The 24,188-nt window shown below is 45.5% G+C and overlaps 1 protein-coding gene across 2 annotated transcripts; it reads right to left on the bottom strand.

Moving 5' to 3' along the window:
- Nucleotides 1–1,526: 1,526 nt before the first annotated feature.
- TNFSF15 (TNF superfamily member 15) lies at nt 1,527–23,453 on the bottom strand. Of its 2 annotated transcripts, none has more exons than XM_010122975.2 (4): nt 23,241–23,453; nt 16,583–16,634; nt 15,938–15,985; nt 1,527–9,292 (listed from the first exon to the last, which is right to left on the bottom strand). In XM_010122975.2, the coding sequence occupies exons 1-4, from the start codon at nt 23,436–23,438 to the stop codon at nt 8,865–8,867; spliced, it is 726 nt and encodes a 241-aa protein (XP_010121277.2). In that variant the 5' UTR covers nt 23,439–23,453; the 3' UTR covers nt 1,527–8,864. The 2 variants fall into 2 exon arrangements, with proteins under 2 accessions (XP_010121277.2, XP_086620175.1); XM_086764049.1 differs by having other exon boundaries at nt 15,938–15,979; nt 23,241–23,438.
- Nucleotides 23,454–24,188: the final 735 nt, after the last annotated feature.

Genomic DNA, 24,188 nt, shown 5'->3' with positions numbered 1-24,188 from the left:
ATACAGATGTCCCACTTCCTTTTCTGCAAAAAGTGACGTCATCTTGCTAAAGGGCTGGAGCACCGGCAGCGCTGCCTGCTAACCATCTCTTTGAAAGGATGTAATTTTTCATCCTCTGCTTTCAGGCACCGACAAGAAAAGGAAGTGTAGTGAGCAAACACCTCTTTTGTGGGATTTCTCAGACAACCATGCCCTGGCAGCTGTTTGTTTTATTATGTCATAATAGATCTCTTCCACTTTGGTTTCTGCATACAAAAATGTGCCTCTAAATCCTGTCTGCAAAGTTTAACTCAAAACTTGGGGGGATGGTGGTGTGCCTTTACCGTATCAAGTGGCTGGAGCATCCACAGGGAATGGTGAATGTCTTTGCCTCCTGATGTATAGGGCAGTGCTCGCATACCCAACTAACGAGTTTAATCTCATCAAGTAAGGCAGGGAGAGAAGGGGAAAGCCAGATGCTCTGCTGAAGAAGAGCCATGTAGGCTGGTGCAGTAGCCAGTTTCAGGTCCTGATTCTGGGAAATGCTGAGCTGCCTTTTCAGGGGAACTACAAACAGAGCTGCCGACCCAAACGGGCACTCATTCAGCTCAGAAACAAAGTTCAGGGTGTGATTCCTACTGCTTAACCTCAGCTACACCTGGAATTAGCAGGGGGACGCATCTCTGTTAGAACTCAGAAGAAGCCAGGCTAACACCTGACTTGCGAACAGCAGGTTGGAGCCATCCCTGTAATTTTAGCTGATGCCCATGAACAAAATTAATTACTGTGGAAAACAGAATTATTTTATCCCTTTGGCATTTTTACAGAAATAGCAATTTAAGGAGTTGGTTAAATGGATCCTATTGTGAGAATTAGGGATTTAGTTAATCCACACTAAGTCCTGTTTTCTGAATCATAAATTCTCTTCTGCTCCAATGTCTGGAAATTCTAAAGAAATATCAAAACACAGTGATGTCGTTTTACTAAATAATCCTGTTATTGTTGACCATAAAGCAGTTAAGTGGGAGTATTAATTCTAAAGCAAGGGACATCACCTTTGGGATGCACTGATAATTTTTTTTTTTTTTGGGGTGGGGATGTTCTCAATGACAGTTAGACACCTGTAAAAAGTAAGGTGACATTCAGCTACATCTAGAGAAAAAAAAAAATTAGTTAAATTAAATTAAATGTGTGGAATTGAGAATTACAGTCCCAGTACTCAGTCTTATGCCACTGGAGCAAAATTCTCTAAAGCCCTTAAAATAAAGGCTCATGAACATGTTTGAAGCTTGTCCTCAGAGGAATAGGACCTAATTTCACTGCTCTTGAAATGGTAGGATTAGTAATTTTCTGTGCATATTCTGCATGTGATTAATAGCTTATATATAAAAACATAAACACTCCACACGTCTGAGAAAACATGTATAACGTGCAATATGCAGCACATTTCAACCACTTTGGCAGGGGTAAATGTATGCCCTTCCCAGCTGTAGATATAAGCACTCGGTGGGTGCTTGTTAGAATAAAGGAAGACCCAGAAATAAACATGAGTCCAATGAAATGCTTTTATTTTTTCCCTTTGAGACACAAATAGTTCTTTAAAACATGTTTTATAAACTTTGTTGTCAGAAGGTGTAAAGGCTATTTTCTAAAAGAAATAGCTGTTAAGTATAATAGATCTAAACTTTATACCATGATTTTTACAATTTCTTACATAAAATTAAGACATTTATATGTACAGTACCAATAAATATGCAGCAAACATTTTCAGTGCCTTTTTGACGTTTTAATATAAAACTCTACAATCAATGAAAGAATGTAACTTGATTTGTGCAAGAATGAGAGCATCTGGAAAGCCAGTTTAGTTCATAATTCAGCAAAAACCCCAAACACTCCTGACTTATAGTGCTTGATGAGCCAGGTTATAACTTCTCCGGCAATGTCTTTCGTGCTGCTCCAGAGGAGCAGTTCACTTCCACTTCATCTCAGCTTATGCTCCATCCTGCAAGATTCTTAAGAGACAAAGTCTCCATGCCCTGCCAGAGTGAACTTAAAGCTCTTCCCAGAAGCTGGATGTGTGAACTGTGACATTGAACCTGTCCCCAGCTTGGAAAAGGTGTCTTCATGCAAGAACGGAGCTGGTGAGTAGCAGATTCAGCTGTGGTTGGGCATCTTGGCCAACGGATGAGAGCTGGGAACCTTAAACTCTCATGAGCAGTGTCCTACTCTGCAGGATGAATTTTATGGAGTAAAACTTCATTGTATGAAAGTGAGATTCTTCCTTCCTTCAAGATTCAGGTCCATATATTTATTTGTTAACACTAAACCCTATGGGGATTCTGCCCAGGCAGTAGCTGGGCAGCTTTATCCAGTTACCACTTTCACTTAGTGCTGCTATTATCTTGCTTGCATTTAGCTAAATAAATACTATATATAATATATCTATCTATCTGCAGCCTTGGGAGAGAAGCACCTCTGTTATCCTCAACTTCCCTAGCGTGTGCAGCCTTTCAGAAATGCACGTCTCTTCCTCCTGCCTCGCTAGAGAGGGAGCCTGGCAATTTATTGAGAGTAGACACCTCCCGTGTGGTTAAAGGTATGCAAAAAGAAGCATAATGCTCCTGTGGTGGGACGGTATGTACCAGTGTATTCAGACCACCAAGAAGGTGTTAACTTAAGCTACTACCCTATATGTGCAAAGCACAGAGTAAAACAGCAGTAAAACAAGTGAATTCTCCTTAGGCCAACTTAAACCAGAAAATAATAATAATAAAATTATAATTTGCTTTTGCTGTTCTTTTAAATGTGAGGTAGCTATTTGATTAAAAAAAAAACAACCAACCAACCAAACAAAACATCTTTTTGGTGTTACACGAGAACGTGGTCTGATTCCTGCTAATTAACTCTTGGCTGATCTACAGAGGCTGCTAACAAAGCATCTCGGGTATTTGCAAACGGATGGAAACCAGGGTATAATGGCCTCTGTCAGAGTTTTCAAGTGAAAACCTTCCGTGAGCCAGAGCACAGAGCTCTTAACCAGAAACTTCTGAAGCAATTTAAATCCTGTACTCTGAGTTCAAGCCAGGAAAACAAAAACATAAATTCTGGAAATACAAAATAATATGCCCAGTGGGAGAAAGTTTCTCAGTTCTGCTAGTGGAAAGAAAGAATTTGCTTTCTTGGCAGCAGAGGAACTGAAGATAACACCACGCAGGAGAAGAAATACATATCCAGTGGATGCTGCTGTTGTACTGAGGGTGTAAGGACAGCAAAGCTCCAGCTAGAAGAGGGCTAATGGTGCCCAGAACTCTGCTGCCTTCAGAACAGGACTTTGATCCTCATCTGGCCAAAATTTCTCAGCTCGGTTGTGCCTGACAATTGGAAACAGTCAGTTCCCAAGCTGTCAAGGTGCTCTTGTGTTTGGTTGTAGATAAAGGAAACCTGGCTTTTTGGCCAGTTGGTTCCTGTCTCCTTTGGGTGCTCGGCTGGGAGCATCCGTTCCTGACTCAGCGGGCTGAGAGGCCAGCTGGGATGCAGTTTCTGATGAGCGCTGCTTTTCTGTAGGACTTTCTTTTTCAAAATAGACTGGGAAATAACAAAAAAGAGGGAACCAGCTGTTCCCCATGCTGCGAAGGGCAAAAGGGACTGAAAAAGGAAAATCTACTCAAGCTTTACGTTTTGCCTTTTGAAACGCAAGGTTTTCTAAGCCCCAGGGGGAAAGTCTGAATGAGCTCACTCTGGCGAGGGACCTCTAACCGTGCATAAAGTAACCATCATTAACACACAACAAAATAGGTTTCTTACACCTCAGCGTTTTCTGGCTGTATTAGCTGATCATTCTGAAGCGTGCTACTGGGTTAGTGTTTTTGCAAGGGGACCAGAAGTTGTCACATTAATTAACTTGCAGTTTTTATTCTCATAAAACATGGAAACAAGAAGCTAAGTCAGTTCTGCTGGTAACGACACACGTCAGTACTGAAGCACAAGACAATATACAATCACTTATATGAAAATATATTACAATAGCAAAATGCTATACTGGTGTCTAATACCCAGATCTGGGCAAAATTCTTGACATTTTCTGATTCTTCTAAAGAATGAATTTTGTCCTCATTTCTCATCCGAAATGATGGGCTACTCATCCGAAATGATGGGACGTTAGTAACACAAAACTCAGCGTGGTCAGTTATACCATGGAGAGGTGAAAAACGAGTTTCCTTCAAAATTCTGAAATATCCGTGTTGAAAATGGCAAGTGAATGCCTTAATCCACCCCACTTGGTCCATGCTGCAGTTCAGCACAGCCTGGTAGCATCCCTTTGTGCTGGGAGTCTGCTTGTCCTAATATCCACTGAGTTCTTGTGTCCAAAATAATCTCAGCAGCATCCTTTCCATTGTTTGGGTTATGTTTTGCTCAGGAAGGTGACATTCAACTTTCCGCCTCTAGACCCTCATCCTGCCAACATGCGTGTGCTGGAGCTGGTCCGTGTAAGCGCTCTGTGATTTGGAGGGTTGCTCCTATAATGGCGTAGTTTAGTTTTTACCTACTTTTAATTTGAGAAATATGGATTCTACTCCTCCCATACACCAAATAGGAAAACTGAGCTCCCTTTTGCCATGATATCCCTTTTGCCACGTGCTCAGGACCAAGTACAGCACAAGTGTATGTTGGTAAGACAGGAGCTATGATCCATATAGCTTGATTTAAATTTACTTCTGTATGCATACAGAGAGATAGTTAATGCTTATTTACCAACACTTAGTTTTTAAGGGGAAAGGAAGTGGTAGGTAAGTGAACCTTTTTAAGAATTTGAGTTACATTTAGTGTTAGTTTTTTGGAGATCAAAGAGATTAGGGAAGAAGAGAATTCCTAAGAACTAAAATATCTTGATCAGGCTTCATATGAAAAAAAGAAAATCTGTTATTTTTTCTTTCAATTGTGTTGTTTTGAAAAGTGCTGAATTATTTTTTTTTTCCTAAGAAATGCCAGTGTCAAAACCTGAAATCATGTATTTTTAGCTCATTTATCAAGAGCTGCCCATTTAACCCTTTTCCTTCAGCTTGGGTTTTTTCTTATAACCATTTTAGTTTCAGATCCACTCAAAACAGTTCCACCCAAATTTTCAGTTTGATCATGGACTGAAAGGTCACTTGTTCACATGACCAGATTTCATCATGTTCTCATTCAATTGAAAATGCTGATGCATACACATTTTCATATCTCCAGAAATCATTTACGTTAAAGAAAATTTTCTAATTCGATAAACACAAATTTCTGAGAACAGTTCTGTCCTTATTTAGCTTTTGAAAAATCCAAAATTCCATAACTTGGGTTCAGTCTGTTTAAGGTATTTCCCTTTAAGCTTGACCACTGTCTCACTTAAATGGCTTTACTCTGACTTTATGCCATTGACTTCTGAGGAGGAATATCTGATGTACAACAGGGTCAGAATCAGAAACATTATTAGCACTAAAAGAGGAGGAAAAAGGGAGAAAGAGAGAATTTCCATTAGGGTAAATGTGTGGATTAATATGCCTGCATCACTTTAAAACAAGTAATGCCAGATATAATACTTTATATCATAAAATAATGTCCTAGTGTGCTAAATGTGCTCAAAGCTGGTGTGTGTAACAGGATGTGAAAGCTTGTTCTAACTGAACTAAAAGAAATATTTTTGTGCCGTGGATAGTGGATCAAGAGAGTCACACCTGTAATGGAGCTGCAGCAGGCAATTTTTTGCTTGTGAAATTTATCGTTAGTATACAGTGGGCACAAATTATGTGCCTTGTGGTAGAAAAGGCTCGTTATTGCCAATAGGAAATAAAGAGCTTTCTGAATTTCTGCAGCTGTCTCAGAACAGCTAGAATTTGCGCTCTGAATTTCTCCAAGGATAAACCAAATTCATCCTACACAACACTTCACAGAAGCTTTCCTACCCGGTTGCTGAGAATCACCTGTCCTGGACAGGTCACTTTTAAGTCTTCCCTTTATGAGACTATGTTGTTTTGTGTGCTAGTCACCTAAAGTGCTTTACATGGTGGTCTTCAAAAGCTGCAAATGTCATGTATTCATGAGTTCAGATCCTATTTTGGGCACACAACTAAGGGATCAGAAGCTCAGCAGTACTCAATGTGGGATGTTGGGATAACACTTTAGAAAATCTGAGATCTGCAAAGTCTCAGGGTTTTCCAGAGAATAGCCTTGTCTTGAACTGCCAAGAGAGTGAGATTTCACCAGATTTTACCGTGGTGTGGGAGATTTCTGAGCAGTAAGAACAGCCCTGCCAAGGAGCTGAATGACCAGACGACCTTCCTGAGAAGTAACGAAGCCAGGCTGCGTGTGCTAGGTACTGAACAGATACATGGGGAATAACTGCTCCCATTCCAGCCAGTTTCAGCTTAAAAGAAAAGGCTGAACAGATGGAGGAAACATAGGAGTAAGGACTTAAAGATGGTAGTGAATCTAGCTAACAAAGACATAAGAGGATGTTTTGGCCAAGAGCATTTGCACTTTGTAGCAGAATCATTCCCTTTACTTTCTGCCATCCTAACCTATTTCCAGCTGTCAGTTTTCTCTGTGCACTGAGGTGATTGTAAGAGAAGTTGCATGTAGAAAATTAGATTTAGACAAAGAAGTGTCCTTACATGTAATGGATAGGACCAAGAAGGTAGGAAGGTGCCTGTGGGAGAAAGGGATCAAGAGGACAGCTGAGATTTTGTGGAAAATGAAGGACAAGTCAAAGAAAAGATGGGAATCCAAACTGTAAAAAGATTTTGACGCAGGGACATTGTCAAGGTCTTCTAGATGGGCAGTGTTGTATAGCAGATCAACACCCAATGACTAGACTCAAGGAGAATCTGGAAACAAGAAAGTCACTCACTAAGGAAAGAAGGGTAGGGCACGATGGCAATCTCCTAGCTTTTGCCACGTGTTTAACGCTGTCTCGGTGTAGGTAAGACAGTGAAGGACTGAGACATACTATGGGACTCAGGCACTGCAGAATAAGGAAGGATGGTCAAAAAACCTTCTTTTCTGAGATAACTTACTACATAGAAGATCTGCTAGGTTTAAGTGTTATAGTCATGCTGTCAGCTTGAAGGTGCTTACACCAAACCATGAAGAGGCAGAGATCCTGGTATTGCCTGGATCTCCCACCTCCTCCTCTGCTCCTTTCCTCCCATCACCCCCCGTCTGCCTTGGCCTTTCTCTATGCTCTATGTTTCAGCTGTGCTACTGACTTTTCCTTGTCAGCTCAAACATCTTTATAGAGCAATAAATTGTGTCCTGCTAGAAAAAGGCTTGCTGTGGACAAAGCATCCTGGTCTCGCTGCTGGTTGGATTTTTATAGTTGGTCTGTCTTCACCAGAGAACTTCCCTGCCCGTTTGAGCTCCTCAGCTACAACCTCCCACCCCCAGTGCTACATATTGTCCAGCCTCAGTGCCTCCCTGACACTAACTATGTGCTTTTGGGCCCCATGCGGCTCTCAGTGGAAACGTTAGCTAGGCAATCAAGACTTGTTGTCACTTCTGGCCAAGAAATGGAAATGGGAGGAAATGCAATGAAGTGAGGCAGGAAAAAGAAAGAGTTGTGGAGAGTGAAGCCTGGTCATTGCCTAATGGCTGGGTGGTAGGTGCTCAGGTGTGAGACCTCCTGGCAGTTAAGAGTGTAAAGTCCTAATCTACGAGAACATGACTTGAGTCATTGTCAGTGACGTATTTATTGTGGCAGGAGAAGGAACGTTGGGGAATTTCCCTGAGGTTGATGAAAATAAATAAGGGCAAAGTGGGAAGCTAAACGTTTTTGAGCTCTGCGCCTGGCTGTGGCATGCTGTGATTGTGTCTTTGGATCTTTTGACCTTGTGTAGGGACTACTGGTTGCCAGCCTTCACCCAGGGGAAGTTTGGGGTGTCCCTTGCAGTTAGGGACTGCAGCATTGGCAATGTTTGCAAGGGGGAGCAACAAGTCAGTGGTTTCTTTAGTTGCACTTGCTTTGCATTAAACAAAATGGAAAGCAAAATATTGCAGAGGTTTTCTCTCAGAATTTCAATGGTTGATGTTAAAAGTGTGGAAAATTTTGCTGCATGTCTCTCTCTGCCTTGTCTTTTCTGTTCTCCTAATGTTAGGGCCTGGCGGGGAGATTCCACTTTCATGCTGAAACAGAAAGTGTTTCTGTGTGTTCCCTAGAAGTTTTACATAAAGTTTTGGGGCTGTATGTTGACTTAAGAACTGTAAACAATTTCTTAGGGAAAAAAAAAGAATCAAGTAGCATCTACAAAACAAAAGATATAATTTTAAACTACTTCACAGGGAAGTTGGAAGGGATTAATTAAGTAGTTAATGATTAATCCGAGCTTTATGTTAGTGCAAAGTACTGAGCAAATCTATTTGTAAGGAAATGATGAAAAGTAATTACCTTTTAGAACCAAGAATCTGAAGAAGGGTCATGCAAAACTATACTGGAGGTGCTGGAGAAAGTTCAAAACTCTTTTTTGAGTTGAGGAAATCGTACACTGGAGGTGGAATTAGTGATGCAGCCTACCTGCCATATTCAAGATCAATATTCCTACCTGCAGGTATAAAGTGTTCCTCCCTAGCTTACAAAGTTTTGAAGAGCTCTCAGTTTTCACCTTCAAAAATATATTTTTTCCTCCAATCTGACTTTCATTTTTCTTAATTTTTTGTTTGTTTATTTGTTTCAATTCAGCTTGTGGCTTCAGCTTTCCCTAACCCTTAATTTAAGGCTGCAGGGAGCTGCAGGGGAGTGACAGTACAGAAGAAGGATGACAGCACACAGAGAGCATCCCGAGATGAGCCCACAAAGCCAAGGTCCAGCAAAGTCACACCAGGGCCCTGAAGGGAAGCCCCTACCAGCTGCTGCCAGGGACCTATAGTAAAAAGGCACCAAAGAACGTTTTGTGCTCCTTAGTGTAATCCACCAGCTTGATGTCGCTAACGTTGACCATTAGCTTGTCTCCTACTTCTAAGGAGACCACTGCACCCAGATAAATGGGCTGGAACCAGCTATTTCCCTTTTCACTGAGGGTCTTGGTGCCAGTCAGCAGCTGGGTGGGCTCGGGGTAACTGTCAGTGACTTTGGTGATGATCTCAGTGACAGAATTTGTTTTACTGTGATTGTCAGTGGGTCCTCGGAAAGTGACCTGAGCATAGACGTAGTAGTCCCCAGACACAGGTATCACCAGTGCGTTGCTGGAATAACTCAGGTTGTTCTTCGTAAAGGCCAAGCCTCTCTTGTCTTCCCACTGCAGGACGGGCAGATGGTTTCCCACGGTGTTGGCGAGATCTTGTTTCTTCACTGCGGGAGGAAGAGAGAGGGAGAAGACATGGGTTAGCTTGCTACAGCCAGGGATATGCTGCTGAATGTAATGAGAGATCTCTGCTCCAAAGGGCAAGCAATTTCAATAGGGTGATCAAAATGCTAGGACAGAAAAGTTCTTATTTTACAGTTTGAAAACTGAGGTGAGTTAGCTGCAGGCCAACTGTCCAGGGATATTTTTGAAGCGTGTCCATAAGGTATGGGAGGAGCAATAGGGAGTAAAAGCCAAGGATGCTTTTGGAAGACCTTGGCCAGCACAGGCTGCCTGAAGGGGTGTGCTGCAATGGGATGTCCTGGTTGAGGGCCAAATCCTGAATGGTGAGACTGTCCTTCCTAAAGGCTGAGTCTCATGGCACCATGGAACAACGCAGATTGGTTTATGCTGCAGGTCCAGGATGCTATCTTACCTATGTACAGAGCAAAAACCTTGTCCTTAAGTGAAACCGGTGCTGGAGCAGTTGTACACACGGGTACCCTGCCTGTACCGAACGCTTCGGGACAGTAATAAGAAATACTAAAGCATCATTGCCTTCAGGAGCAATGGTTTCCAGTTATGTTTCTTAGACAGACACTACTGTGCTTGTAAAAGTTTCACAATGATCGGCTTGGTCTGTCACCAAGCACTGAGACACTTGAACTTCTCTCCCTGCCAAGTTGCTTCTGAAGGATGTTCGGGTTTGTTAGCCCTTGCGTCACGCTGTTCTTCCTCAGTGTTTGCAATGAAATATTTTGCGTGTAGAATTGGATTTGGTTTACAAGTGTCACCTGATTTTACAAAAAAAAAAATCAGATGACTCCACTGTGCTTCAAAATGCCCAATTCCAATGCAACACATTATATTCAAATCCATTTTTATCTTAATTTTTTATTTCAAAATGCTTTGCTGGAACAAAACACTAAGAGGAGTGTTAGCCTCAGCTTTCCTTCAGTCTTTTTCCCAGTCTTGCGTTTAGCTGATTACAAGCAGAGCTCTAATCCAGACCCCAGCATTAGTCTATCCCAAGCTGAGGATACTCCCCAGTCCGCAGGGGTCTCAGGGGCCCTGTTCCCTTCACCTCTCCTCTACTATTTTAATTTCTTTCACACCACAGCCAGAAGAATAAGCCCTAGCACTTGCTCATTTTTCTGCAGGGAAGAAAAAGAGTTTTCTCTGCTCTTTGGTGACTGCCACATAAAGTTGTTATGGTATAACGGCTGAGGCAGTGAAAAGGAAGAGGATAAAAACAATTAGGTCTCTGTCAGGTATTAAAATGAACCTGGAAAGTTCATGTTAGATGCTGAGAAAGCCTGAGGCAACTGATTTACAGGAAATTAGACCTTTTTCATGAGCTTGAATTAAGGTTTAAGGTTGATTTTGTTACAGTATTTGGGGAAGGGATGTGTGTGCATGGGCTGGGAGGTGAACTGAATGCAGGTAAGGGAAAGCTTTGAAATGCTCTTGGCAATAACTGTTAGGTTTATCCTGTGTGAAATGAGATTCAGAAAAACGAATGTGCTCAGCTCCCAATGGCATCCATTTCCCTCTCTTTTCTAGCAATAAAAAATCCGTAAGGAGACAAGAAGGTGTTAGGAGTGCAATTTCTTGCATATTCTCTGAGTAGCACCACAAAATAGCGGCTTTTCTTCAGCCTGCCTGTCAGCACTGCTGAGGTATCAAGCCTTTCTGATCTTTCCCCAGGAGGCAAAGTACATGAGGAGAGTATTTCTGTGTGGGAGAATGATAGGCAGGGATTATGATAGCAAGTCAAGATAAATTATAGACGTATTATAAGGACTATGAGGCTCAGAGCCAATGAAGCTTTGCCTGATACAGAGAGAGAGGAATAAAAGAAAGTGAAAGTACTCATGGTATGCTTTCATCCTCATCTACCTCTCAGGTGTCTAGAGCCTAGTCTGAGTCCTGGCAAAAACTAAAGTAGCATTTGGGTCACTCTAATGTTTACGTCTCAGAGGTCAGCTGGTAGCAGAAAAAGTCTTGTTTGAGATGAGGAGGATCAGAAAAGATCAGAATACTTCCAGAAAATGTCCTGGGCTCTCTTCCATCTTGGCAATTTTTGGGGAAAACTGAACAGAAGCTGCATGTGAAATATTCTTTTCCATGCACAGTGACGCATTTAAAATGTCAACGACACTCAATTCTTCGATGTTTTTTATAACAGGCATCTCAGTTGGAGTACATGATTTCATAACTTCTAGAATTAGGCAACTCTAAATTTTACAGTGATACCCTCCCTTTCAGGATAAAGCTCACTGTATTGATGCTCTCTGTTTTGAAGTTAATTAACTTTTCCAGTGCCTTCAATACAAATCAAGAGGAAAAATGCGTGTTCAAGTGCCTCTGAATACAGTACAGACCCCTTTCTAGCAGCAATTGTACTTTGTACTTCTCATTTATTTATTTCATAAACATATGGAGCTATACTTCCTGAAAATATGCTTGTTATGCTAACTCTACAAGTAAATAAAATCTGTCTTTAATAAGGGATTCATTGCTACAGTTCCTTGAACTTTCTCATCCACTATAAATTTTTGGCATCCCTTACATGAGAAATTACTTCTCCTTTCCCAAAATCCCTTTTGATTTAGTCTCTTGCTGGAGAATCCCTGTTGCCTGCCAGCTTTTGGGTACATTTTGTAGTTTACTGCTGAACTTCTGGGGTTTCTACAATTCTTAGCCCTCACTGCTGTGAGAGCCTGATACTGAACCCTGTACTCTGAGGCCAGAGTCCTGGTCTCAGCAAGAGGTTAGAGTCTGTCTCCTGTTGTAGTAAAGCTCTTGTACAGCATGTACTGCAAAGTCCCATGGCTGCAGGACCTCTGTCGCTCAAGATCATGCCCTGGGAGTTTAATAACTGCACTTAAAAGGTCATTACTTCCAACAATCAAGAGGAGCTGGGAAGTGATGTTCTACGCAGATTTAGCGGAGCGCTCAGATACCACTGCAGCACAGTACGTGCTAGCCAGGTACTTGATGGGGTTTCCAAAACATAGTTCATCCAGCCATGCCACAGGCTGGTGACAAGAAGGAATAGGCATTGGTCTGCATCTTAACCCGAAGCGCAACCAAATAAGTCAGAGTGGGGACGATGGCGTGGCATGGCACAGTCAGTACCAAATATAAATTAGTGCACAGGAGAGAACGGGGATGGAGAAAAGACCCAGCTAGGTATTCACATGGACAGCGGCTCATGGCTTGGGTAGGTGTACTCTGCGATGCATTAAAAACTGGCTGCATGGCTGAGTCCAGAGAGTTGTGGTGAATGGGGTTAAATCCAGTTAGCGGCCGATCACAAGTGATGTTCCCCAGGGCTCAGTCTTGGGGCCAGTCTTGTTTAATGTCTTTATCAACGATCTGGATGAGGGGATTGAGTGCTCCCTCTGCAACTTTGCAGATGACACCAAATTGGGCAGGAGTTTCGATCTGCTCGAGGGTAGGAGGGCTCTGCAGAGGGATCTGTACAGGCTGGACTGATGGGACAAGGTGAACTGTATGAGGTTCAACAAGGCCTAATGCTGGGTCCTGCACTTGGGTCACAACAACCCCATGCAACGCTACAGTCTTGGGAAAGAGTGACTGGAAAGCTGTCCGGTGGAAAGGGACCCAGGGTTGCTGGTTGACAGCTGGCTGAACATGAGCCAGTAGTGTACCCAGGTGGCCAAGAAGGCCATCAGCATCCTGGCTTGCATCAGGAACAGTGTGTTCAGCAGGAGTAGGGAAGTGATTGTGCCCCTGTGCTTAACACTGGTGAGGCTGCACCTCAAATACAGTTTTGGGCCTCTCAGTACAAGAAGGATGTTGAGTTGCTGAAGCACTTCCAGAGAAGGGCAAATAAGCTGGTGAAGGGTCTGGAGCACCAGTCTGATGAGGAGCAGCTGAAGGAACTGGGGTTGTGCAGTCTGGAAAAGAGGAGGCTGAGGGGAGACCTCATTGCTCTCTACAGAAAGCAGGGTGTAGGAAGACAGGTGTTGGTGTCTTCTCCCAAGTAACTGTGATAGGACAAGAGGAAATGGCCTCAAGTTGCAGCAGGGGAGGTTTAGGTTGGATATAAGGAAAAATTTCTTTATGGAAAGAGTGGTCAGGCACTGGAACAGGCTGCCCAAGGAAGTGGTGGAGTCACCATCCCTGGAGGTGTTCAAAAAATGTGTAGACATGGCACTTCAGGACATGGTTTAGTAGGCATGGTGGTGTTGGGTTGGCGTTGGACTTGATGATCTTGGAGGTCTTTTCCAACCTTAAAGATCCTATGATTCTATGATTCTTCAGTAGCTATAGCTGCCCTGGGAGAGGAGATCTTGATGCCAGTTTAGGTAAATTCAGAATTCTCAGTGTGTGTTGAAAAGGCCAAGAGCATGTGGAAAATTCATCGTAAAGGAACAGGGACCAAAACATCGAGTCATTCTGCTACTGCTAAGTCAGTGGTGCGTTCCCATGAAAATACTGTGGCTAGTTCTCATTCCTCTCACTCCTCTGCTCTTACCTTCAGAATATATGTGCCTAACACTAGAAAAAGACAGCGAGAACAGAGATCTGGAAGAGATTACCTAGGAGTGAGCATATACAGTCTATCACCTTCACTTTGAAGAAGGTACCTGAAGTGGGGGAACGTAACAAAGATCTAAAGAATAATTATTCCATTTTCACTTTCTATGCACGAGTCACGATTTCTGAGATTAGAAGACCATGGTGGCACCCAAGAAATTATTATGCAGCAAATTTAAAATAACAGGAAATATTTTCTCACTGCAATGCACTGTTAAGCTTAGGAACTCATTGCCACAAGGTACAGCACCAAAAATACGCTTGGGCTAAAAAAAGGTCAAAGATAAGTTCATAGAAATGGCTTCCCTGATGGCTAGGTAGCACAGCAGCATGGGTATAGCCTTTTAGCACAGAAAAGGAGAGAGAAAATCTGTGTAGCTTTTTCTTTTTCGTGCTCGTTGCTATGGCCAACAGCGACTGGCCCGAAAGAGCAGGTTGATGAGGACAGGTGCTGTCTCGGGGGGACTGCTCAGGAATGACAGTGAAAGAGGTTTTGCAAATGAGAGACCTGAGGAAATCTGAAGAAACCTGTTGGGTGATTCCCTGCAGCAACTGGACTTCTGTGCAACCCAGGGAATTTCCCGTTAGCAGCGCTGTGCTTTGGCTGCTCTTCTCAGTCAGCTGCACCAGGAGCCTCTGGGTCTCTCTGCCATGTGGGGACTCGGGGGGAAAGAGAGAGACCTACACCAGCAGACACGGTCCTTTTGCTCTTGTAAACTTACACTTAAGCAAAGATGTGTTTTGAGCAAGGATAGGTCAGTTTTGGAGTTCTAGCAAGAGGGAATGGGACCAGGGATGAGCATTAGGAAAGAGCTTGTGACTTAGGGAAAGTGAACTATGCTGGGAAGGAAACCAGCCCTGAAACACTGACCTTCTAGGCGGATTTGTGTGAGGCACCGTGCCCCTTCTTGCATGCTTGAAGTTACTGGGACAACATGCAGGGTGTTGGGGAAGCCTCTGCAGTGAGCTGTACTTTTGGGAGGTATAACTTGCCTTAGGTCAGAGCAGCTGGAGAGTCTTTCAGCACTCAACTCCATCCACATGGGAAACACCCATTAACTTTTTCCTCTTCTCTGGTAATACACAAATTTTCCAACTGGGTGGAGCTGGCAAGGACCAGGGAGGGCTCAGGACGGTGTCTTTGGTAGCTACACCTTCAAGGATGAGATGGTAGCAAATGCTGGCAGCCCCCTGGAAATGAATGGTGGCCCACTCTGCGATGGTGCTTTTTGTGACAGCACCTTCCTAACACAAGATAAGTGCTTGGAGGGGTTCAGCTGGGCATAACCCTTCCCTTGCTTGCTCTATGAAAACAGGAGGCTATTTGATGGGAATATGGTGTGTGTGGTCTGAGTCAGGCTTTGCAAAAAAATAAGGTCTAAAACTGATCTTATTTGACCTGATTTTGTTCCAAAACTGTTAGTTCTTCCCAATTCACTGCTCCATGAGGGCTCACTTGGGCTCTCTCCCCTACCTTTTCTAGGAGATTCAGCAGATCACTGAGATATCATAGAATCACAGAATGGTTTGGGTGGGAAGGGCCCTTTCAAGCCCATCCAGTCCAACCCCCCTGCAAGGAGCAGGGACATCTCCAACCAGATCAGGTTGCTCAGAGCCTCATCCAACCTGGCCTGGAATGTTTCCAGGGATGGGGCATCCACCACCTCTCTGGGCAACCTGGGCCAGTGTTCTACCACCCTCAGGGTAAAACATTTTTTCCTAATATCCAATCTGAATCTACCTCCCTCTGTTTTGAAACCATCACCCCTCATCCTATTGCAACAGGCCCTACTGAAGAGTTTTTCCCCGTTTTTCCTGTAGGCCCTATCAAGCACCTATTTAAGTTCAGCTACAAGAGATGCTCATTCAATAAAAAAAAAGGCTTGGAAAAGTGGCAACATTTCTGCAACCTTTCCTACTAGTACAGGCTGCAACCAATCTGTCAACACGGCAAAGCTGCTGATGATTTTCTCCACGTTTCCTGCAACACCTGATCCTACCAGACCCGTATAAACCAGGATTACTGCACTCCCACATCTTCTGTAATACCCACGGGAAACGTTTAATTTTTGAACAAGCATTACCTGTCAGGTGTGCTCTTGGCTTTTCCGCACTGGAAAGTGTATCTATAACTGAGGGGAAAAAAGAAAAAAAAGTGCGTAAGGACGTTTGCTGCTGTTCAAGTTAATGAGATGTGAGCGGTGGTCAATGCTGTTGGGGAAACGTATGCAGCCCCTTTCCGCTCCTGCATGTTTGAGTCAGGAGTTGTTTGCTGTGATTGTTTATTGACACCATTGTGGTAATAAAATGACTTTGCAAGTGAGCGAGCTTGTCAGGCCTGCTGCGGTGCTGATGGGGCACATCACAACCATGTCTTTAATCGCTGGAGGGTGAACGGAGTGGGGGTGTGGTGCACACGGGCTCCTGGATCCATGCTTTTGCATGTTTGGGGAGTTTTACCGATCTCAGAGAGCTGCTGGGGAGGTCCGTGCCTGCTCTAGAAGGAGCAAGCTTGCACACCCCGAGGTTAGAAATGCTCACGTTTTCACTACGGCCCAGGATCTCCCTGCATCTTCCCGCCCAGGTTTGCCTCTACCCTGGCTTGTTTGGCTCCGGAGGGATTTGGGTGGTGAGAGCGGAGGGCAAGTGGGGAGATGTCTGCCAGCAAGGTGCTGCGGCAGCGATTGCAAAACCTCGGTGAACAAAGATGAAAGGACTGGCAAACTTACTGGTAGCCACTGCCCGTTGCTTCAGAAAGCGCGAGCCCCTCTCGTCTGTGACCTGTGGGAGAGATTTGCAAGCAGTTAGCTCAGGGCTGCAGGGTGTAGGGTACCTCCAGAGAGGATCTGGTTCGCGTTGCCCCAGAAAATGGAGTATGCCACAGTGATATTATGGAGTTCAGCTCGAGCTTTTATGGAAAAGGACAAGCCCTGACAAGGCTTTGCTGCACTGCAAGAGTTTTCTGCTGTGTGTTTTGAAAGGGTGCCAGGGACAGGACCTGGGCTCCTGTGTTGTGTTAAACGCCAGTCTTGTTCAGAGGCTGGACAAGCCCTCGGCATAACTGGGAGAGGACTGGCATAGTGGCCAGTGTGAATTATCCATTGCTAACCCTCCTTTGGGATGGTGCCTCCATCCAGCACTGCTGGGGCACCTCCGCGGCTTAGAGACTTTCCTGCCCCTCAATCTGTGCAGAGCAAAGACAACAGCAGAGCCATGTGAGCACTTCTTCCTTGTCTCAAGACTCAGCAGGTCTGAGCCTTTGCAGGCACAAAGAGACTAACTGAGCTGTACCAGTTACACGGGCTTGTACTTCAGCACCTCTGTTATTTCACGCCGTAAGTCTGTTGCTTACATCTGTCTTGAACATTGGGTAGCCTCCTTGGAGGACGGAAAGGAGCTGAGCAGATCTGAGAGTACATCTGGCAGAGGGTTTGTTCTGTGGCTTGCTGGTGCTCCACTGAGGGAAGGCAAGATGATTCGCGTCTCCTTGCCTCTCACGTTTGGTTCTAGAGCTGAACACCAGCACACTCATAACACATCCCCGTGCCAACGCGCATTTGCATGGCAGCAGGGCATGGCCCTGGGCTGTGCCAAGTGGTTCTGACGTTTAGGTTGAGCAGTTCAAAGGGAAGCTGCTGTCTGCCTGCCACACGCCTACCAGGGCTGGTCCCTCTGCATCACCCTTGGGCATGTCCAGTGGCTTCTCGACAACTGCCAGTCCTCTTACAGCAGCCTGCCACGCAGCACAGCTCCTCACTGGAGGATGCTGAGGGATGTTGACTCCGGATCTGGCTTCCCTGGGGTGTAAGGAGCATCCCTTACGCTTGCCCCAGGTCATTGCAGGTCTATGCCAACAGCGTGGATGCAGAAAGCAGACAGCCTGGGTTACGCAGCCAGCTCAGGGTTGACTATGAGGGCTGTCAGGAACCCCTATCACACAATGTTTGTCAGGACCACACTGCTCTGGCATGGTGTGTTTTACAGACAGCTGCAATAAGTACACTGAATGGAGTAAACTGCCACAGATCAGCTTGCAGCTAAGGATACGAGCACATTGCTTAATGAACAGGTACGCAGATGCTGAAGCTATCTCCTAATGGCTGTGTCTTACACAGCTTCAAATACTGCAGGGGAAGTAGAAAATAGTTCATTTATATTGGTCGAGGGAAGAGTCAGATTGCCTGGGTTTGGGGACTGCTAGTCTAGCAAGTACAAAAAAAAAAGAATGTTTTACTAACAGTAAATATCCATGTGCTCCTGCAGGAAACCATAATTTCTAAAGCAGTTTCTCCAGTGTCTTGGGAAAAAATGGAGAAGGAAAATTGCAGGGAAAATTCTCTTTTTTTTTTTTTTTAATTTCCCTCCCTTCCCTCCCCTCCCACATCTCTAGCCCAGCCACAGGAGCCTGCTGCTGTGCAGGAAATGTCGCCTCGAGGAGACAGTGGTGAAAGCTCAGCGTGCGGCTGACAGAGAGGAATGGTGGTGTGCTGTCAGTGAGATGTCAGGGCCTTTCATTATGACTAATGACTTTCTCCACAGTCCTCTCTGTTTGCTGTGGTACCTAAACATGAGTGTATTTTTGATGTGACAGAGTCCTTTGTCCTTCCCCTGGCGGGAAGTACGAGATCGGTGTGGAGGATTTCCCTGAAACACACCCTCTTGCTTTGGGCCAGGTGTATATGGGCATGAGTATATTTACACCATTGTTTATGCAACACTCCCTACACATTTAACAAGTGATATATTTTCTAATGATGCTAAGTATTACAATGAGCTAGAAATCAATCACAAACCTACAATTAATAATGTAACTTCAGTGGGAGTGTTTACAAACAGAGCTGATGGGAAATTGGGAAGGATGTAAAGAAGAATTTTATTCTACTTCTTGATAAAAAATAACAAAATGCCTTTGACTAAAAACTGGGATGAAGTTTTTATGCAACCTCAATTTACTTGTTTCCAAAGAAGGCCAGATGGAAACTCCAGGTGCAAAGCTGCACTCAGAGGTGCTAAAGGACAGTGTGGTACAGTAGATGGAGCAGGGTGCTGCAAGGTGTGAAATTATTCTGTGGCTTGGCAAAGGTAGGAATTTTTTTTTTCCATAATATTGCCGTTTGATAAGGATACAAATCTAGACCTCATACAGAAAATATTTTAGCACTAGTCAATGCTACATAAAGGGTAGGTATAGTAATATTTGTCCTAAATAGGCACAGATGTTCTACATTGATGGTGTACATGAGGTGGTGAAGGAGAGCTAAGGATCATGAGACAATAGAGAGATCATTTACACAATTAGTGTTTTTCTCTCTTTTCCTTTCTTGCTTAGCTGTGATTCTGAAAAGTTCCCAGCATGGCTTCAGTTTTCCCTTTGGTTACTGGGCAGGGACTAACCAGCACTGAGTGGTGTTGAAAATCCCACCTTACAGCTGCCTTGCAGACAAACGCTTTCTTGGACAGCCAGCTCTTACTACCCTGACGAATGCAGTACACAAAACACTTCTACATTTTTTTGATACCAAGAATATCTGAAAGCCTCAATGCACTTATATCCATACATTGCTAAAGCTGAAAATAAAGGGCTGAGCATCCCCTGTTCACATGCTTCGCCTCTTGCACCTCCAGGAAGGGCGAGGGGTATCCCATAGAGAGCTGCATGGGAAAAGCAGCCTGGCACTGCAGGCAGAGAGATTCGTAAGCAAAATATCCCCAGCACCTCCATCCACTCCATTTTTAGCACAAGATGCTATTTTACGGGCAGGGTCTCTGCAGATTACACACGTCACATACACCCACAATTCTGCTGGCTCCAGTGATGCTGCTTGGCCTGGGCTGGGCATTTTTGGCTGAGACTTGTCCTGTGCCAGTAAAAACTAGCCTCAATGGGAGTATTTTGGCTGGACTATAGTGCATGGTGTAAACATGTACCCAGGACATGTGCTCACTGCCTTCTCTGCCCACAAGGGCCACGTGCATCATGGAGCAATGGCCAGTCAGGAGTTTTACTGCTGCTGGCCTTTGGAAGGGGAATCCCACACACCCGGGCTCAGGTGCAACACTCACTGCTCCTCCCCAAATATTCCTCCTTCCTTACAGACCAGGAAGCCATTTCAGGTTCTCTCCCCGATTTGGGCAGGCCATTGGTCTTCTGGCTCTGGATGAATTTTGGTTCTGGCAGTCCTTTTCCAAGCTTTGTTGCTAGCCCTGTCCCTTTGGGTGGGATCCAGGTGAAGCTGCTAGGACTTTGAAGTCCCCTCTGTACTGCAACAGCTCCCTTCTCCATTGCAAGGCTGACATGGCACACAGGTTCACACGCAACCCTTTGGACAGGTTTTGGAATTTCCCCTTGTGCTGCTTGTGGTCCTGCCATGCTAAGTATGCCATGAAAATAGGCTCAAGTACCAACAACTCCAGGCCACAGAACTTGATGCTCTGCTGTATTGGGCTAGCTACGTGGGTTGCTGAGGCCGCCAGAGATGCTCTCCTCGCTGCTGTGCCGCTCCCTTGGTAGATTTGTGCACTGGAACTGAAAGCTGGCTTCCCTTTGGGGAAGGACGCACAGCAGCCCTGGCCCTTCCTCCAGAACGGCACCATCAGAGACTTTTATAGATTTCCTGCTAATAACACAAACTATGTGTCATTGCTTAAACAATCCTGTTTCCTCACCTCATTCTGTCTTGAAGCACAAAAGAAAGTGATTTCTATTGCCAGAAGGGAAGCAGCGTAGTGAGCCTGGAAGGTGCCCAGGAGAACCATCATCACACTTGAGAGAGAAAGAACCGGCGGCTCCCACGTGTTGTTGTAATGACATAACTTGCCCTGCTTTTTCCTGAAAGGGCTATTTCTAGAGGAAAAGGTGAGTTTGTATCCCTTCAGAGGCAGAATGTGACACCATCTGCACCCACACAGAGGCAGAGATGAATAAACCGCCTCACCCCGCAGGCAAACCAAAGGGGCACACCCCTGTTGCACAAACCTTCCCCGGCTCCCCTCCTCCTCCTCTTTGCTCCAGGAAGGACGGGCTCAGGAATTTACTATGTCTTCTCACCAGCTCAGCTGCCAAGTCCCTCCCTCCTCCCAGGCCCGTCCCCAGCACAGAAGTTGATAATCTGCCATGTGTGGGCTGGGCTCTGGTCCTGGGGCAATGAGAGGACTCCTCCCGTGGGCTTGCTGCTGCAAGGGTCAGCGGGTGAACACGCATCTGATGCAAACTCAGCTTTGCCCACTTGCTCCCAGTATGCGCAGGACACCTGCACCCCAAAACCAGTGCCACAGAGAGCTCTGGCATGCATATCTGGTCCCATGCTAGTCCTCCTGATTTGGGCTATCAGTGGGGCCCGTCAGGAAGGCATCCTTCAGCAATCCAGTTCTAACACTTCAAATGCGTAAGGAAACGCACAAAGGCGTTTTCCAGAGAGCCTTTATGCCCAGAAACACTCCCATGGACTGAAACAGGCTACAGCTGTGCTGAGGCACAGGACCGAGCCCCTGGGCTCAGGCCATGACACAGCTTTTTGGGGAATTAACAGATAGCTACGCTGGCAGACAAGTCCACCCATTTGTGCTCTGTTGCTGGACAACATTGGCCACGCAATCCGTCACCAGGAGAGTAACTGAAAAATTCAGAAAATGCAGGATCCAGCTCAACTGTAGCTGGGTGTTCCACCCACCGGGCTTGGCACGGCAGCAGCGGGCAGCCGGCCAGCCCCAATGATTTTTCTCTTCCTCAGTGGGACTCGCAGAGGCTGTAACTCATCTGATCACCTCATTACATCATTGTGGGAATACTACGCGCTAATGATGCACTGCATACACATGGAAATACACACTAGCATAGCCCAGGCTAGAGTAAATCTAATGGCTCACATTGCACTTTTCCTCTTAAGAAGCCAAACCCACTTACAAAAATACTTTTCTCTGCTAACTTTGCCAACAGGGTCAAGAGCCAGGAACACATTGGTCCAATCAAACAGGCTAAGATTTTATTATTATTTCACTTCAAGATGGTTTTAAGAACTGAACTGTTCTCTGTACAGCCTCACGGGATGCAAACCGAGAGCGATGCAGCTGAAGCTGTCCAAAGAGCCCCTTTGCTCCGTGTGCACCTGCTCTAGCTGGCCGAAATAGCAGCAACAGGGTCAGCGCAGTAACACGCACTCTCACGTGTGCAAGAAATCAGAGACTGAACAGCCTGACTTACTGCACAGGGCTGCTGCATCTCCCTTCAGCTGTGCCTGAAGATGTAACAGGTAATGCAGGAGATGCTGCACCCAGCAGCCGGCATCGTCTGGGTGCGAGATGCCGGCTGTGCAGACTTGAGGTCAAACAGGGGCTGGCATGTCTCTGTGCAGCCAAGGACACGCACGTGCCCAAACATGGGTACGGCTCTCTCACTCCCTAAACATCCGTAGGCTAGATGTGTGCAAGGTAAGGAACCTGCCTTCGAGGCCACTTACTGGCACTGCTTGCTTTTGCTGGTCCTAAGTGAGCATATAACAAGCAGGCTAATTAGTTGGAGAATTTCGGACCTGAAGCTAAAATTAAAACCTTAATTCTTCAGTCCTATATGCCTATACACATCCTTCTAGCACAGGGTAATCCTGCTGAATTCATAGTCTATAGTGGAAATGTGCACTTGTTTCCAGGTTGGCACAAGGAGAGGAGTGGCACAGAAGAGCGTTAGAAGCAGCCACATCAGAAAGCTTGTATTGCAAAATGATTTCAGCTGTCTGTCAAAGGAGAAGAGCTGAGCAGATGCTTGGATCTAGAGGAAGTTTTGACAAGGAGTGAAAAACGGGATGCGAAATTTAGGGTCAGACTCTTTAAGTGTCCCAAATCTTATGTCTACAGGGGTTTGCATTAATAACATAGGAGAGCTGTAGCTGTCTGCCCTTTGATAGACAACGGGCACCATCCCACTGACATCAGCAGAGCGGTCAGCAGACATCTGCTGAAACTGTACACTGGGGAAGGAAGTTTCAGAGTTAACACAAAAGAAGAGAAAAAAATGAGCCATAGTGTCAAAATCTGGCTGCAATCAGTGAAGAGACACTGATTTCCATCAACCAGCCATTTTTTTTTAAGCATTTCCTGCAGCATGTCAAGCAAAGTTTTAAAGCTGTGAGTTGTACTGTGACCTTAGGGCACTTAAGACAAGAGGAACAGAAACCGTTAGTTCAAAAAATCAAACAATAATAAGATTTATGCGAGGCAGATTTGCTCTGCATAAGGAAGAAGGAATGAACAGCAAGCTTCTCACATTCCTGTAAACATGAGAAACTCATAAACGGAATAAAAGAACCAAACAAACCCAACCCCGGAGACACAGGACGCGGCGTTCTCCTCCTCGCGGGGCGGCAGGACAGAAATCCACTGTCAGTCCCTTACCTGGCTGACGCAGGAGCTGGGTGCTCTGATGTTCCCGACCAGCAGGTAGGCAGTGGGCAGCGCCAGGACCAGCACAGAGAGCAGGCACAGCAGCACCCCGCACCGTATCCTCCTCAGATCCTCCCTGAGGTGCATCCCGGAGGCTTGGCTGGTCCCAGGAGCTGCCTCCTCCAGCGTTATCTCAGCCACACGGTCCATGCCAGCGCCTGGCGGGCGAGCCGCTGCTGTTCCTGGATGGGAAGTGGGAACGGCGAAATCCCTTCTGGTGTCTGCCCTGCATGGAGACCCCCATTAAATAAGAGCTGCCCTGAGTGTGGGAAGGCACCGACACACACACACCCTCCCTCCCAAGGAATGCACCGCCTACAATAGAAACCTAGCTCAGGGAAAGAGAGTACGGCAGCTCCTCGGTCTCCCCGAGGTGCCTGCTGCCTGCCGCTCTCCGGCTTTTTTTCCCCCTCGCTGTGCAGAAGGAAGCCAGGAAAGTCCCAGTGGGTGGAACCAGGATAAACCCTGCTGCTGGGCTGGATAAGCATGAAGGCTTTTCCGCGTTGCAAAGAGAACATGAAACCAATGGGAGTGAAAGTGGGAAGTAGGGGGAGAGTGAGAACGAGCGGCAGAGAGGAGTGTGCGCGTCCTGGAGCCCGGCGGTTTCAGCGCAGCCCCGGGAGAAAAGGGAAGAGTCTTTTAGGGTGAGAGTATCACAAGGGACCCCGAAGAAGAGTCTGATTCTCTGAAATGTTGCTTCATTCCTATGTTTTAGCAGAGTTTGCAGTGGGCCGCAGGCTGCCCAGTGTGTCTTTGGCACCAAACAGTACAGCGTCTGGCCTAAAACAGGGTGTTTGCCCGCTGTGGGGTTCATCTTCTCCAAACTCATTGTCATTGTTCTTTCATAGGAGCCTGTTATCAGTATGTGGAAAAACTGTGACTTTATGGCACTTGGGAAAA

The sequence above is a fragment of the Chlamydotis macqueenii genome, chromosome 20, assembly GCF_036417535.1.
Source record: "Chlamydotis macqueenii isolate bChlMac1 chromosome 20, bChlMac1.mat, whole genome shotgun sequence".
NCBI classification, from domain to species: domain Eukaryota; kingdom Metazoa; phylum Chordata; class Aves; order Otidiformes; family Otididae; genus Chlamydotis; species Chlamydotis macqueenii.
This window is presented reverse-complemented; position numbering and strand designations above follow the sequence as displayed.

Coding starts and splice junctions, on each gene's coding strand:
- TNFSF15 (XM_010122975.2), bottom strand. CDS start 23,438: ATGGACCGTGTGGCTGAGATAACGCTGGAGGAGGCAGCTCCTGGGACC. Junction 16,635..23,240: donor CCAGCTCCTGCGTCAGCCAG/GTAAGGGACTGA, acceptor TCTCTCCCACAG/GTCACAGACGAGAGGGGCTC. Junction 15,986..16,582: donor GCAACGGGCAGTGGCTACCA/GTAAGTTTGCCA, acceptor TTTTCCCCTCAG/TTATAGATACACTTTCCAGT.